The following is a 16382-nucleotide window of genomic DNA, read 5'->3' as shown; positions in this document are numbered from 1 at the left end:
TTGATTAGCATGAGCCAATTATTCAAACAGATTCACTTTGTTAATGTAATTGTTTCTGAAATAAGTATATAAAGTGAAACTAAAATAAGTGGACACAGCATTGTCTTTGGTCATAGTATAAGGACAGGCAAATGACCTATGAAGTTCCCAATCAAAGTAAAGCAAAATTTTGATCAAAAGTTGCTCTAAAAAGGTTTTCTTTGTCACTGGATATGAATAAGGGAGCATATAACTCCCAAAGTTGCTGACAGCCATATTGTAACATAAGCTTCAGAATGAAACTGACAACACAGAGAAAATAGAAGATGGAACAAAAGTAGGTTTCTGGTGACAGCATTGAATACATTCATTTATTAGGGCTGTCATAAAAAAGTACCACAGATTCAGTGGCTTAAACAAAACAAATTTATTTTCTCCCAGTTCTGCAGGCTATGAGTCCAAGATCAAGGTGTCGGCAGGGTTGACTCTTTTCTGAGGCCACTTTCCTTGGCGTTCCAGATAGCCATCTTCTCTATTTTCACATGGTTGCTCTTCCAGGTATGTCTGCATTCTGATCACCTCTTCTTATAAGGACACAAGTTATATTACATTAAAGCCTACCCATGCAACCCCATTTCACTATAAATACCACTTTAAAGACACTACGCCCAAATACATTCACATTCTGAGGTATTGGGGGCTAAGACTTCTACATACGAATTTGCAGGGGAAACGATTCAGCCCATAACAGTGAGCACTTAGATTAAGCCCAATCTGACATCTATAAGATTATTCAAATAATTACCCAATAAATTACTGTTATTTTAAATCAGTTTGAGATTGCTTTCCTACTGATATAACACCATAATAGTGATATTTTAAAGAATTACGCGATATGGTGGAAAAAAAACTATAAGTAACAAAAAGGATACAAACAAGATACAAAATAAATGTCACTTTATGCAAAACTAGATACTATTTGTTACAAATTGGAGTCACACAAAAAAAAAACTCTTTAAGCTTAAAATAACTCACTATTTCTCCAAGCTAAGTCTCCAAATCTAAAAGAGCCTACACATGCGTTGGAGAAATTCTTATTATATGTATTTCTGTGTAGTCGTATACCAAAAAATATGCCTGTGTGTTATGTGATTGGGAAGAGGTGTGTATTTAGGATTATATATCAGTGAATATGAATATCAGAAATATACAGAAAAATATGTATGCACATAAATATATTTGTGTATGAATATAAAGGATTTCTGTATCCATATATGTTTTGTGTGAACTTGTGTGTGCAAAAAATATGAAGAACCTGTGAAAAATTAAGAGGCACCCAAGCAGGGCAGCTGAGGGGTGGAGCTAGAGAGCCTGAGAGGGTGGAGGTGGGAAGTACCTGCAGAGGAAAAGACCACCTAGAGTTTCCAGAGATCTAAATTTTGGAAAGGAGAGGAGCGGCCTAGGAGTGGCTCCAGGGCAATGGAGGCTGGCCGCATAGGGTTTAGGAGGAAGGGGAGGCCTCTTCACTAACAGGAAACTAAGAGCCTAGTCCTATGCAGAAAGAGGGAGGAGACTACTGCATCAGTAGCGGCTGGTGGGAGACCCATGTGCCAGAGAGGCAACCACTACAAACAAGGAGGCAGAGGGCCCTTGAGCCCAGCGCTGAAGACACCGCCCATCGCCATCCTCCTCGCCTACCACCCCCCCACCCCCGACCTACTAAACACGCTCGCCGCCTAAGGATCCTCCCCTTCCAGCTCTTGCAAACACCCGGCTCCTCCGGAGCCTGCGGATCCTTCTTGGACGCAGGCTCACCGCAAAGGAAGCTGCGAGGTGCCCGATTTGCACACGTGAAGCCCGAGATCCGGGGCGGTGGACGCCAGGCAAGGCAAGGCCATTGGTGGGCGCTGGGATGGAGAAGGGGGATGGGATGGACTCCTGCAGGAGATAAGGGGTGGAGGCGGGCGCCGGGGTGGGAAGGGGGAGTGCAATGGGCAGTAGGAAAGGGGAATAGCGTAAGGAATCAGGCAAGACATTGAAGGTGAGCACGGAGAGGCGAGGGCGCTGGGGGCCAAGAAAGAGAGTGGGGGTGGACGGGGGCGTGTGGGTAGCAGACTGGGGTGCTCAGAGCAGGAGGACAGTGCATGCGGGTCAGGGCGGTGGAGGGACAGGGGTTTTGCAGGGGATTGAGAGTGGGCACCAGTGGCGGGTGACGGAGGCTGGGGTCTCTGAACAAGGAGGTAGCCCGCCCCCTCCTGCAGAGCTCCTAACCCCAGGCAGCACCACTGCCGCTGCCGCCTTCTCCCGCAACCTCAAGGAACCTAGAAGGGAGAGCACTTTCAGGCACACAGCCAGGATTTCCAGCATTGCTGCCAGGCTCATGGGGAAATTTTAGGCGCTGGCGCAGGGTACATGGAGACGACGCTGTCGGGAGAACTTCACCTTATGGCATATTGAATGTTCCTCTCTTCTCTTCTCTCCTCCTCCTTGCAGACATGAAAACCCCCAACTCGCAGGAGGCCGAAGGGCAACAAACCAGGGCAGTTGCAGGACGGGCCACTGGGTCTGCAAACATGACAAAGAGAAAAGCCTCCCAAAAGAAACAGAGAGGCAGACCTTCGTCCCAGCCCCGCAGGAACATCGTGGGCTGCAGGATTTCACACGGATGGAAGGAAGGCGATGAGCCCATCACCCAGTGGAAAGGAACCGTTCTGGATCAGGTGCCTATAAATCCTTCTCTTTATCTGGTGAAATATGATGGAATTGACTGTGTCTATGGACTGGAACTTCACAGAGATGAAAGAGTTTTGTCTCTTAAAATTCTTTCTGACAGGGTGGCATCATCTCAAGTCAGTGATGCAAACCTTGCAAATACCATAATTGGTAAAGCTGTGGAACATATGTTTGAGGGTGAGCATGGTTCTAAGGATGAATGGAGAGGAATGGTCTTGGCCCAAGCACCTATCATGAAAGCCTGGTTTTATATTACCTATGAGAAAGATCCTGTCTTGTACATGTACCAGCTTCTAGATGATTATAAAGAAGGAGACCTCCGTATCATGCCAGAGTCCGGTGAGTCTCCTCCAGCAGAGAGGGAGCCAGGAGGAGTTGTAGATGGCCTGATAGGTAAACATGTGGAATATACCAAAGAAGATGGCTCCAAACGGATCGGCATGGTCATTCACCAAGTGGAAGCCAAACCCTCTGTGTATTTCATCAAGTTTGATGATGATTTCCATATCTATGTCTATGATTTGGTGAAAAAGTCCTAACTGTTAGGGTAAACTTTGCCACATTTGTGAAAACAAATGTGTACTTTGTAGACATGCAAAATAATGTTACTTTTCAGTGTATTGAAAGTTTTAGGGTCCCTGTTAATCCGACATCTTTGCCAGCATAACTGTTGTTTTGTCCTGAAAAATACAAATTTATGTGGCCATGACATGCTGTGTGTAAGGAATTTGTCATGTTGAAATGATTGGGTGTGTTTGGTGGCTAGGGCATGAAAGGAAGGAACAGCTGTAAATTCAGGCTGTGAATAAAGTTCAGCTAGTATCATAATCAGTCATCTAAAAATGGAATAGGACTTAGCTGGTCTGGTCTAGGGAGGGGGGAGGAGAAGGAACTAGAGATGAGCTGTGGGGGAAGGGAGAAGGGGAGGTGGCTGCTTAGCAGGAGGTGGGGAGGGGTCAAAAATGGAGAGGCTCCCTAGCAGGCGGGATGACCTAAGAGGGGGAGGCACACAACTGGGAGGGGGTGAAGAATAACAGAGGGAGAGTGAGATCTTGAGGCTTAGAGGAAAACAGACAGAATAAATTGAGTAGAGAGGGACACAAGGACGTTTAGAAGAGATCCAGAGCAAGGGAGAGAAAGATGAAGTTGGCAGAGATCTGGGGAGAGGCTAAAAGGATACGCAAATGGAGTTCTATGCATGAGTGAGGGGCCAGAAGGGGAGGGACATCGAGGAAAGAGGAATTCTAAGATGAAAGACTGACAGAGGGAGTGAGAATACAGACAACAAGATATGGGGAGTAGGATCCATGAGAGATGGGAAGACCCAAGGAAAAATAGGACTTCTGGCAGTATCCAAATTGCCCTCCCTAGCTCTGTGCCCAAAGAAGGTGGCAACTGTCAAAGAAACCAGGTGGATTGGAGCTTCCCTAGGACATTTTGACAGGAATGTCTCAAGAGTTAAGCAGGAGCCAAGTTTATACCTAAAAGCCTTTTATAATATCAGGGAGTTCATGCCACACCCGCTGAGCAGAACCCAAACCCTCAGCCTAAACACACTAACATGGCACTCCATAAGCAGGGGCCTGTGGGCAGCTTCCTCGTATTTTCCAGAGGACCCAAGAGCAGTAAATCTCAGACCAGAAGGCCTTGGTTCCCTTCGCCTACACTGAATAAACGATTCTTGTGGGGAACAGGTCAGTGGGGTGCTCAGAACTTAAGAGATGTGCCACCTTGCATTTGGAAAGCATTTTATCCAGAAAAATGGAAACTTGCTAAACCCAGGTACAGCACTCTCCTCACTGTTCTTCCTCCTCCTGGACTATACCTGGCCTCCTTACAGAGGAGGGGCATCGGAGGATTGAGCTCATTGTTTCTCTCCCGGGTGTGGGGAATACTTGACTGTCCATGCTTCTTTCAGCAGTTGCCTAAAACCACAGGTGGCTCCACCCAGTGCTTCACCAGATGGAGGTCTGCTGCCTCCAGATGCCCCATTCTGGCTATATCCCGACAAAGCCAGTGGCTACTGGCCTTTCACAGGTACCTTCTGACCTGTCTTGCCCACTTCACGCACACGGGGAGCTGTGATGGAAATTTGTGCAGCTCTATTTCCAGGTGAGATAGATGGCATGAGCAGTTGGGTGGGGAGTTGTGACTTTGTATAACTAAGTCCTTCAACTGTATCGTACCACATAGGTGGTTGGTGGGGAGAGGGTGTTGTAACCCCCAATAAGTTCCCTCAGAGATACAATGTCCCAACACATGGGTCTTTGTCCTTCTCTCCTTCTTTCCTTTCCCTGGTCCAGCTGTGGAAGTTTCCTTCAAAACCCTCTCTCTGGTTTTCCCACTCCACACTTCACTGAAATATACCCCTACCCTCAAAGAAACAGTTCTGGTGCCCAGGTTTCCTTAACTCCAGGCATAGCAGGGAAAGAGGGAGGCAGGGAAATTCCAAGAATTGAAAGAAGTTGGTAATTCCAGTTCATTCTCTCCACCCAACACGGCCTGAAGTTGTTTGCCTCAAGAATTACACAAGGCAAGCCCACCTCACCAGAACAGGGATAAGTTTTCTTTCATACAGCACATAATTCAGTCTAGCAAACACCTGCAGGCCACTCATGGGCCAATTTCAGCCCGCTGTCATATTTTGCTTGATCGTCATGTTTTTATCATTCTCCATTTTAAAATTAGCTACTTAGACATTTGGGGGATTTCACATTTCAAAAATCCACATTTCTGGCTTACCTGAAAAAATAAAAACAAAAACAATAGACCAAGGATTAGGGCCCACATTCCAACAAGGATACAAGCAGCTGGCTCTGAGGAAGGGCTCAGCCATTTTAGACTCAGAATGCTCTCTCAATGGGGCCACACCCCCAGTTGGCCTGCTTCGCTCTAATAAAATGCCCAGTTGTCTCCTGGAGGCACTTGCATTGGTAGTTTTGGGGCTAGACCCAGGGAAAACTGCCTAGCCCCTCTTTGGCTTACTTTAACCCAACTTGCTTTTTAATTTATTTGCTCTATTTTCATCTCACCAATACTTAGTTCAGGTGGTCTCTCTGCCAGGCAGTCTTCTAGACACAGGTCCTTATGATACGGTTATAAACAAATAAATAATCTTATCTTCATGGAACTTTCATATTAGTGTGGGAGACAGACAGTAGCCAAGAGACAATAAGTAAAATATAAAGTATTTTCCAAGTGATGAGAGTTAGGAAGGAAAAAATAAAGCAAAGAACAGGGAGACTTAAATTCCAGGGAGGAGGCTGAACAGAGGGCCTCACTGAGAGCCTGGTTTTTGTGTAAATATCTGAAGGCAATGAGAGAACTGGCCCTGTGGCTGTCTGGGGACGGAGCATTCCAGGTAGCAGGACAGCAAGTGCTGAGGTCCCAAGGCAGGAGTAGGCCTGGCATGTTCAAGGAACACTGAGGATACCAGCATGGCTGGAGCTGAGTGAGCAAGGTAGAGAATATCAGAAAGTGAGTTCAGAGAGGTGATGTGGATCTGGGAGAAGCATATAGCTTGGAGCCTCGGAGGGCCTAGAATGGAATTTGACTTTTACACTGTGTGTGATGGGGAGCCATTCGAGTATTTTCAGCATAAGCACAACATGATTTGTCTCATATTTTAACAGGATCACTGGAGACTCTGGAGTATAGTCTGTAATGGGGCACAAAGATGGAAAACAGGAGATCAATTCGGGACTATTCCAATAATCCAGGTAACAGATATGATGGTTTAAACCACTCTGGCAGCAGTGAGTGCAGTGTGAAATTGGTCTAATTCTGTCTATATTTTGCAGTGTATCTTGCCTGATTTGTCCTTAGACAAGATATTTGGTGGAAGAGAGGTGTCAGTTACAATTCTAGGCTTGCTAATATCCTTGAGACACACAATTTCCCAAATGAAAATACAGATGAAGCATTTGGGCTCTTCCTTCCTTAGACTGAGTGTATAATTCTGATGAAGTGAGATTGAGAAACTGACCAAGAAAACCTGTATACATTCCTACTGTTGCTTCACCTCCTTGGAATGTTCCCTTCTCCTTCTATTGGAAACAGGTAAGAAGTAAAAGTTGCTATCATGATAACAGCAGCAGGTACCCCAAACAGAGTTTATCATGGGTTTAAATCAGTTAGTACAGAATTTAACATAATTAGTTATTTAAAAGGAGGCTGGTTTTGGGCAGGTCTTAAACTTTCTTATTTGTATAGATGCATTTACTAATGTAGAATTGTTTTAAGTGCATTGCCTAGATCACATTCCATCCCCCTTGCCCTAGCCCAAATGATATTGTCCTTTCTGGGTTAAAATGGAGGTAGGTATGATATTAGTGATTAATTATCAGTTATGGGATCACACAATCAGTCTTGGTTTGGGCATGTATTACATTTAAAGGAATATTGTCAGATTCTCCCAACCCTTTCCCCCAGGAGACAACTACAAAGTGCCGCTTTGGAACGGCAAAAGTTTCCTTTCATGTCTTAGATATGACAGTACATCCCCTAATGACCCAGGTCCTGTATTTATCTTGAAGAAGTAAGGTCAGGTCATGGCATACCTATAATGGTTGTTCCTTCCCTTCCAGAATGAAATTGTGCCACAGCTCATCATAATTTTTTGGTTGAGGTTCCAAAGGACCAATAATTAAAGCCCTTTTTCTCCATGCAAGTTTGTAACCATTTGAGAGACAGGCAAAATAATGACACAAATAGAGGTCAAAATATCTCCTTTATAATTGATAAAAGATGGCTTGGAGGACATACTTAGCTCTCAGGACACAAGTATTTCCTCATACTTCATCCCGTCACAGGCAAAGCTGGATATAACTACAGGTGCCACTGGCCCACAAAGTTTTCTCTATGTTTTAAATAAATTAGATTGTGCCTAAAAGAGATAAATACAAAAAACAATGCCAAAGTTTTCTGACATGTCCAACCTCTTAATCTCACCAGTTAAAGAAGTCACTGGGAGATATGAAGCCAGGGGAATGAGGGTCCTAGTTGACAACCACTATACATAGTACTTGGTAGAAGAAACAAAATGAAATCTCTTTTTCAAAAATTATTTTTATTTTCAAAAAATATTTCATTTTATTGAAGCATATAATTGGCATATAACATTATTTAGTTTCAAGTGTGCAATATAATGATTTGATTTTGTATATATTACAAAATGATTTTAGTAGTCTAGTTAATATCCATCACCATTCATAGTTACTATTTTTTTCTTGTGATGAGAATTTTTAAGCTCTACTCTCTTAGCAGCTTTCAATATGCAACACAGTATTATTAATTATAGTCACCTTGCTGTACATTATGTCTATATGACATTTATTTTATAGCTGGAAGTTTGTACCTTTTGACCCCTTTCACCCATTTCACCCACTGTTTCTTACATTGTGCAGTTAATATGTTGTACAACATACCTGGGCACAATTTGCAATGGGTTATAGTTTAAAGGATTAATATTTTCAGTGTGGCTTTAATGTCATTTTTTTCGACATCTTTATTGGAATATAATTGCTTTACAATGGTTTGTTAGTTTCTGCTGTATCAAAAAGTGAATCAGCTATACATATACATATATCCCCATATCCCCTCAAATCAATTTGAGAGGATTCTGAAGTAAGCCATGAACTGCCTAGTTCACTCCTTAAAGAAAAAAACAGTAGATATTGAAGGAGGGCCCTCACGAAGTGGGCATGACTCCTCTGGCTCCCCTATAATCTTCTTGTATCCATCATGAAGGAAGAGAAGTACACCACTAGTTGACCAAAAGAGTGGCTAATAAACTCACTGGCTTAAAAAAAGAGTAAAATGTAGGTAGAGGAAAACTCTTTTGCTAAATCACTTTAAAATGTTGGATAAAATATGACAGATCGGGCTTCCCTGGTGGCGCAGTGGTTAAGAATCCGCCTGCCAATGCACAGGACACGGGTTCGAGCCCTGATCCGGGAAGGTCCCACATGCCGCGGAGCAACTAAGCCCCGTGCGCCACAACTACTGAGCCTGTGCTCTAGAGCCCTCGAGCCACAACTACTGAAGCCCGTGTGCCTAGAGCCCATGCTCTGCAACAAGAGAAACCACCGCAATGAGAAGCCTGCACACCGCAACGAAGAGTAGCCCCCGCTCACCACAACTAGAGAAAGCCCATGTGCAGCAACGAAGACCCAACACAGCCAAAAATAAATAAATAAAATAAATAAATTTATTTTTAAAAATATGACAGGTCTCCTTTTAAATATATAGCTGAACTTTAAAGGTTGTGAAACAAATCCCCAAGGGCCAACGATGAAGAAATAACTGAAAACATAAGCAGTAAGCACATGACATGATGCTTTGGCAGCTGGGGAGAGAAATGTGTTATCTCAGTAACTAAAGGATTTAGAATAGAAGATAAGGCCTTAAGTTGATTAAATTGGGTGTTGGGAATGAAGATTTCCTTGCTGTCCTTTCAAATCTCCACATAATAGCTGGAGTGATCTTTTAAAATATAAATGAGATTATATCACCTTCTTGCTTAAAACTCTCCAAAGGCTTCCTATTGCAGTTGATATATAACCCGATCTTCTTGCTTTACCCTGCAAGCCCTAGATCATGCATTCTCAGCCAGGAAGACATTGCCCCCAAAGGGGAGAAAATTGATCATTGGTATGGGGGGGTGAAAAAAATCTTGGCTATTAGAATGGTTTGTGGCCTTCCAAAGCTCAAAATCTTATTCCTTAGAATTTAATTACTCTCACTGGGTTTTCTTAGACATAGCATGAGCAACATTGACATTGAGTACATAGAAATATACAAAATATATGCAAGATCAGTGTTACAAAATCCTAGCAAAAATAATGGCTGTGATTGGAGGGCTTTCAATTCATTGCTCATTCCTGAAGTCATATCCTGTGAAGTGACCTGTGTGTGCCTATTGGCTGCCATTGAAGGCCTTTATATTTTGTCCTCTATGTCCTTGTATATGACTTGAGCTTTGAGAATTAAATAAAAATAGTATTTATTTAATTCTACAAAAGTTATTTAGCACATCATTTATTATGTCAAATGATGAAAAGAAAAAAATGATGAAAAAAATGTCAGTGATATATGAATGAATATCTAGCAGCTAGTTAAAACTTATTTTCTCATATCAAGCAAAAGTTAAAAGTTGAATTCACTGAAAATAACTTTTAAGAAATTAAAAATTTCAATTGTTTTGCTTTGGCTAGAAAAATAGGTTTTGAATTATTTAAAAATTTTGATTACACTGATATGTATATAAATTGCTAAGTTGCAATTCATAGATTTTATACATTATAATTTATATAAGTAAATAAATTCTATTAAAAGTCACTCAACAAATACAGTTGTTACATGTTAACAGTTTGTGAATTTTAAATTTAACTTCTATCTTCAAATTTCATTTATTCTTAACCCTACATAAGCCTTGCTATTTTTTATGTGTGTATTTTTATGTATAAAGCACAGATGCACATACATTTATTAAACAGACTCTTTGCCATTTCAGATACCTTCCATTTCAAGTATTAGAAAACCCAGACTCAAACTGCTGTACCTATAAAGAAGTTTCTTATCTCATAACTTGGAGTCACAACTAGGACTCCAGGAATGGTATGATCAGCAGCTAAATGAAATGATCAAAGGGCTCAGAGTATTCTCATTTCCTCCTCTGCCATATTCAATGTGCTGGTTTTGCCCTCAGGCTGGTTACACAGATTCCAAGGGTCATATACAGAAATAGCATCACCCTAAAGAAGAAAAGGAAACATCATTTTCTGTTTCCCTTAAGAATAAGTTTCTTTCAGAAGTACCCCAACATATATCATCATACTTAATTGGCCAAGATTAGATCATATGCCAAATGCTAAGCCAATCACTTGCAGGGGGAATAACATTATCACAATTAGCTTAGAGTAACCTTTTAGAGTGGGATGAATATTGAGAAGTCAGTGGCCATGACCACCTACAGGTACAGAATGTGTCACTAGGACAACAGTCTCCCTCTTTTGCTTACCTTGGCTGTGATCTCTTCTCTGTGCTGCTTTGTCCTCTGTCTCCAGATGATGATAAGGTGAATAGAGCAGCTTGATCTTCTTATCCTCTCAGCTTAACTCATGTCCAGTGGACAAGATCACTTACTTCATACCCAGGAGTTTGTGCAAAATATCATTGTGCCTCATTGGCTCTGACTAGGTGGGGTGCCTAGTCTTAAAACAATCACTCTGACAGTATTTCAGTTCTCTGAAAGGGCAGACTTAGGTTGTTCCCAAGAGGAAAATGGGCACACTATTATCAGAAGAGGTGTGATTGAATGCTAGGCTGCAATACCACGTGATGCTCCAATTCAATACATTTTGCTGCCCATCAACCATATGAACCATTCTTGCCATTTACACATGTTCAAAAATGTCTCCATTGTGTTCTTTCATCAATTACCGATGAAATATGAATTGCCACTATCTATTTGGAAAATATCTTTGCAAGAATAACTGCTTTAAAAAATTTTAAGGCCATAGACTATTTACAATTTTTGAAATTTGAATAAATTGGAAAGAAAATGTGTGGCCTTTTGTTGTCTTCTTTTTTTTCAACATATTCGTGAGATTCATTCAAGTTGTTGCATGTAGTTGTAGTTTGCTCATTCTCAATCCTGTATGATATTCCATTGTATGAATGAATATACTACAACATATGCAGTCCACTGTTGATGGAAATTTCGGTGATTTCCAGTTTGGAGCTATTACAAATAGTTGAACACATATTTTTTAATAAATATAGAGTTTTGGATTTTAGTGATAGACTAAGCAGTTCAAAAATCTTTCTCATTAATTAAACAATCAAAGCTGGATGAAGTTAAAACAATAAACTCAAAGGTATCTGAGAACTAAGAAGATAGGAAATAATTACCAAGCCAAGATATATGAGAGAACAGGTCCAAAAGACAGTGAATTTGGTGGATGTTTTTCCCTTGAGGAAATGTAACCACTTTAGAGGGAACTGCTGAAAGGCTTAGAACAGGAGAGGTTATGACTTCTTGTTGAAGCTAAGGATACAGAAATTGGAGTCCACAGCCCCGGTAAAACTCCTTCACTTTTGCTTGGGACTCCAAGGGTAAAATCCTAGGGATAAAAGTTAGCCAGAACTAAATAAACTCTCCCACAAACTAAAGCATACCTGTAATTTGCTATCCATAAAAAATTGTATGAACTTTTATTTGCATCAGCTCTAGATGTGAAATTCTTTTTTCACACTCAATATTAACATTTTTATACTTTGATCATTGAATCAAAATTTTTTATTGATGTTCTCTCCCTTTTAGTAATTATTTTATTGTTTTAATCTTAGCTGCTCTGTTAACATTTAACCCATCATCTGATTCAGATACTATACGTAACTATTAAACATTCAGGTTGTTCACTGGGTTTTGGTTTGCTCAGTTGCTTTTTCTTCTGTATTATTTTGCTGCATTTTGCATTTTAATAGATCTGTTGATATTAGAATAAATTCAGTGTAAAATTTTCCTCAATTTTGTAAAGTCATTCTACCCTTCCTTAAAGAATACTTCTGCAACGAATTATAAAACCATCATTTTACCTAATTGTTTCTTATAAACTTATTTTTTTCCTGAAGCTATCTTTTCTGATAAGTAGATCAAATTACCAGTTATTGTGGAAACATAATCCCAATGTTCAATAATGGCAGAAAAGTTAAATTGTGGTCCCTGTAAAACTGAGTTTTATGGACCAAAGGCCATATATGTAGTAGGTACTCAATAAATATTTGATTAACGAATAAGAGAAATAATAGTTTTCAAAATGTTTAATATCCTTAGAAGATGCATACTCTATATGGAAAAAATCACGGCATTAACTTGCCTATGCAAAATGATCCCAGTTTTGTAAGAGCCTAGAAAATGGCAAGACAAATAACGAGTATTAATATATTGCTGGGAGCCCTAGGGAATGGGAGCTAGAATTGCAGTTGATTGTTTTCTTCCTATCAATTTTCCGAAATTTACACAGTGTTAACATTGTGGAAGGAATTCATTTGCAATAGAGTAAAAGTAAAAGGAGAAGAAAAGGGGGGAAATCCTTAAGAAGTAAAGTCCAGTAATGACCAGTAAGGAAAGATTACACAGAGATTGGGTCAAGATGGCAGACTGAGCACATTTCTCCCTTCCTACCACAAATTCCTGTAAATGACAGGAAAGGCATATTTATGTATAAAGAATAAATACATAAGGGCACTGGGAAAAAGAAAGAAACACATTCCTGGGAGGTGGAAAGCAGATGGAGCAGGGCCACTGACAGGGTGGAGGTGGAGGTGAGCACAGGAGCCAAAGGGTCCTGAAAGGGAGGGGGGAGAGAGGAGGGGGCAAAAGGGTGGAGGATTGTAGGCCCAGCTGCTCCAGATTTGGGAAGGGGGCGGGATCGGGAAACGAGGAGCACCACCCATGCTCAAAGCACTGGTGGGCTTGAGAGTTGCGGTGGGGCAGGCAGTGTTTGGCAGGAAGGGGAGGCCTCTCTCCTGGCAGGAAGCTGCGCTACGGAAAGAGGGAGGAGACTACTGCACCAGTAGCGGCTGGTGGGAGCCCCATGTGGCAGAGGGGCTGCCACTACCAAGGGGGAGGCGGAGGGCCCGAGAGCAGAGTGCTGAATACACCGCCGCCATCCTACTCGCCAGCTCCGCCGCCCTCCTAAACACGCTCGTCGCCTAAGGATCCTCCCCTTCCAGCTCTTGCAAACACCCGGCTCCTCCGGAGCCTGCGGATCCTTCTTGGACGCAGGCTCACCGCAAAGGAAGCTGCGAGGTGCCCGATTTGCACACGTGAAGCCCGAGATCCGGGGCGGTGGACGCCAGGCAAGGCAAGGCCATTGGTGGGCGCTGGGATGGAGAAGGGGGATGGGATGGACTCCTGCAGGAGATAAGGGGTGGAGGCGGGCGCCGGGGTGGGAAGGGGGAGTGCAATGGGCAGTAGGAAAGGGGAATAGCGTAAGGAATCAGGCAAGACATTGAAGGTGAGCACGGAGAGGCGAGGGCGCTGGGGGCCAAGAAAGAGAGTGGGGGTGGACGGGGGCGTGTGGGTAGCAGACTGGGGTGCTCAGAGCAGGAGGACAGTGCATGCGGGTCAGGGCGGTGGAGGGACAGGGGTTTTGCAGGGGATTGAGAGTGGGCACCAGTGGCGGGTGACGGAGGCTGGGGTCTCTGAACAAGGAGGTAGCCCGCCCCCTCCTGCAGAGCTCCTAACCCCAGGCAGCACCACTGCCGCTGCCGCCTTCTCCCGCAACCTCAAGGAACCTAGAAGGGAGAGCACTTTCAGGCACACAGCCAGGATTTCCAGCATTGCTGCCAGGCTCATGGGGAAATTTTAGGCGCTGGCGCAGGGTACATGGAGACGACGCTGTCGGGAGAACTTCACCTTATGGCATATTGAATGTTCCTCTCTTCTCTTCTCTCCTCCTCCTTGCAGACATGAAAACCCCCAACTCGCAGGAGGCCGAAGGGCAACAAACCAGGGCAGTTGCAGGACGGGCCACTGGGTCTGCAAACATGACAAAGAGAAAAGCCTCCCAAAAGAAACAGAGAGGCAGACCTTCGTCCCAGCCCCGCAGGAACATCGTGGGCTGCAGGATTTCACACGGATGGAAGGAAGGCGATGAGCCCATCACCCAGTGGAAAGGAACCGTTCTGGATCAGGTGCCTATAAATCCTTCTCTTTATCTGGTGAAATATGATGGAATTGACTGTGTCTATGGACTGGAACTTCACAGAGATGAAAGAGTTTTGTCTCTTAAAATTCTTTCTGACAGGGTGGCATCATCTCAAGTCAGTGATGCAAACCTTGCAAATACCATAATTGGTAAAGCTGTGGAACATATGTTTGAGGGTGAGCATGGTTCTAAGGATGAATGGAGAGGAATGGTCTTGGCCCAAGCACCTATCATGAAAGCCTGGTTTTATATTACCTATGAGAAAGATCCTGTCTTGTACATGTACCAGCTTCTAGATGATTATAAAGAAGGAGACCTCCGTATCATGCCAGAGTCCGGTGAGTCTCCTCCAGCAGAGAGGGAGCCAGGAGGAGTTGTAGATGGCCTGATAGGTAAACATGTGGAATATACCAAAGAAGATGGCTCCAAACGGATCGGCATGGTCATTCACCAAGTGGAAGCCAAACCCTCTGTGTATTTCATCAAGTTTGATGATGATTTCCATATCTATGTCTATGATTTGGTGAAAAAGTCCTAACTGTTAGGGTAAACTTTGCCACATTTGTGAAAACAAATGTGTACTTTGTAGACATGCAAAATAATGTTACTTTTCAGTGTATTGAAAGTTTTAGGGTCCCTGTTAATCCGACATCTTTGCCAGCATAACTGTTGTTTTGTCCTGAAAAATACAAATTTATGTGGCCATGACATGCTGTGTGTAAGGAATTTGTCATGTTGAAATGATTGGGTGTGTTTGGTGGCTAGGGCATGAAAGGAAGGAACAGCTGTAAATTCAGGCTGTGAATAAAGTTCAGCTAGTATCATAATCAGTCATCTAAAAATGGAATAGGACTTAGCTGGTCTGGTCTAGGGAGGGGGGAGGAGAAGGAACTAGAGATGAGCTGTGGGGGAAGGGAGAAGGGGAGGTGGCTGCTTAGCAGGAGGTGGGGAGGGGTCAAAAATGGAGAGGCTCCCTAGCAGGCGGGATGACCTAAGAGGGGGAGGCACACAACTGGGAGGGGGTGAAGAATAACAGAGGGAGAGTGAGATCTTGAGGCTTAGAGGAAAACAGACAGAATAAATTGAGTAGAGAGGGACACAAGGACGTTTAGAAGAGATCCAGAGCAAGGGAGAGAAAGATGAAGTTGGCAGAGATCTGGGGAGAGGCTAAAAGGATACGCAAATGGAGTTCTATGCATGAGTGAGGGGCCAGAAGGGGAGGGACATCGAGGAAAGAGGAATTCTAAGATGAAAGACTGACAGAGGGAGTGAGAATACAGACAACAAGATATGGGGAGTAGGATCCATGAGAGATGGGAAGACCCAAGGAAAAATAGGACTTCTGGCAGTATCCAAATTGCCCTCCCTAGCTCTGTGCCCAAAGAAGGTGGCAACTGTCAAAGAAACCAGGTGGATTGGAGCTTCCCTAGGACATTTTGACAGGAATGTCTCAAGAGTTAAGCAGGAGCCAAGTTTATACCTAAAAGCCTTTTATAATATCAGGGAGTTCATGCCACACCCGCTGAGCAGAACCCAAACCCTCAGCCTAAACACACTAACACGGCACTCCATAAGCAGGGGCCTGTGGGCAGCTTCCTCGTATTTTCCAGAGGACCCAAGAGCAGTAAATCTCAGACCTGAAGGTCTTGGTTCCCTTCGCCTACACTGAATAAACGATTCTTGTGGGGAACAGGTCAGTGGGGTGCTCAGAACTTAAGAGATGTGCCACCTTGCATTTGGAAAGCATTTTATCCAGAAAAATGGAAACTTGCTAAACCCAGGTACAGCACTCTCCTCACTGTTCTTCCTCCTCCTGGACTATACCTGGCCTCCTTACAGAGGAGGGGCATCGGAGCACTGAGCTTAATGTTTCTCTCTCGGGTGTGGGGAATACTTGACTGTCCATGCTTCTTTCAGCAGTTGTTGAAACCACAGGTGGCTCCACCCAGTGCT

The 16382-nt window shown here is 43.2% G+C and overlaps 2 protein-coding genes across 2 annotated transcripts; both read left to right on the top strand.

The window, feature by feature from the left end:
- Nucleotides 1–1742: 1742 nt before the first annotated feature.
- Nucleotides 1743–3357, top strand: LOC307180874 (spindlin-2B). Its single transcript, XM_079911417.1, has 2 exons — nt 1743–1867; nt 2473–3357. Exon 2 carries the CDS (start codon nt 2475–2477, stop codon nt 3249–3251), a length of 777 nt encoding a protein of 258 aa, XP_079767543.1. The 5' UTR covers nt 1743–1867; nt 2473–2474; the 3' UTR covers nt 3252–3357.
- A 9987-nt stretch (nt 3358–13344) lies between these two features.
- LOC307180544 (spindlin-2B) lies at nt 13345–15073 on the top strand. The gene is made up of 2 exons (XM_079910923.1): nt 13345–13583; nt 14189–15073. Exon 2 carries the CDS (start codon nt 14191–14193, stop codon nt 14965–14967), a length of 777 nt encoding a protein of 258 aa, XP_079767049.1. The 5' UTR covers nt 13345–13583; nt 14189–14190; the 3' UTR covers nt 14968–15073.
- Nucleotides 15074–16382: the final 1309 nt, after the last annotated feature.

This window comes from Stenella coeruleoalba (assembly GCF_951394435.1).
Source record: "Stenella coeruleoalba genome assembly, chromosome: X".
Taxonomy (NCBI): Eukaryota; Metazoa; Chordata; class Mammalia; order Artiodactyla; family Delphinidae; genus Stenella; species Stenella coeruleoalba.
The sequence above is the reverse complement of the archived record's forward strand: the minus strand, read 5'-3'. Positions and strand labels throughout refer to the sequence as shown.

Coding starts and splice junctions, on each gene's coding strand:
- LOC307180874 (XM_079911417.1), top strand. CDS start 2,475: ATGAAAACCCCCAACTCGCAGGAGGCCGAAGGGCAACAAACCAGGGCA.
- LOC307180544 (XM_079910923.1), top strand. CDS start 14,191: ATGAAAACCCCCAACTCGCAGGAGGCCGAAGGGCAACAAACCAGGGCA.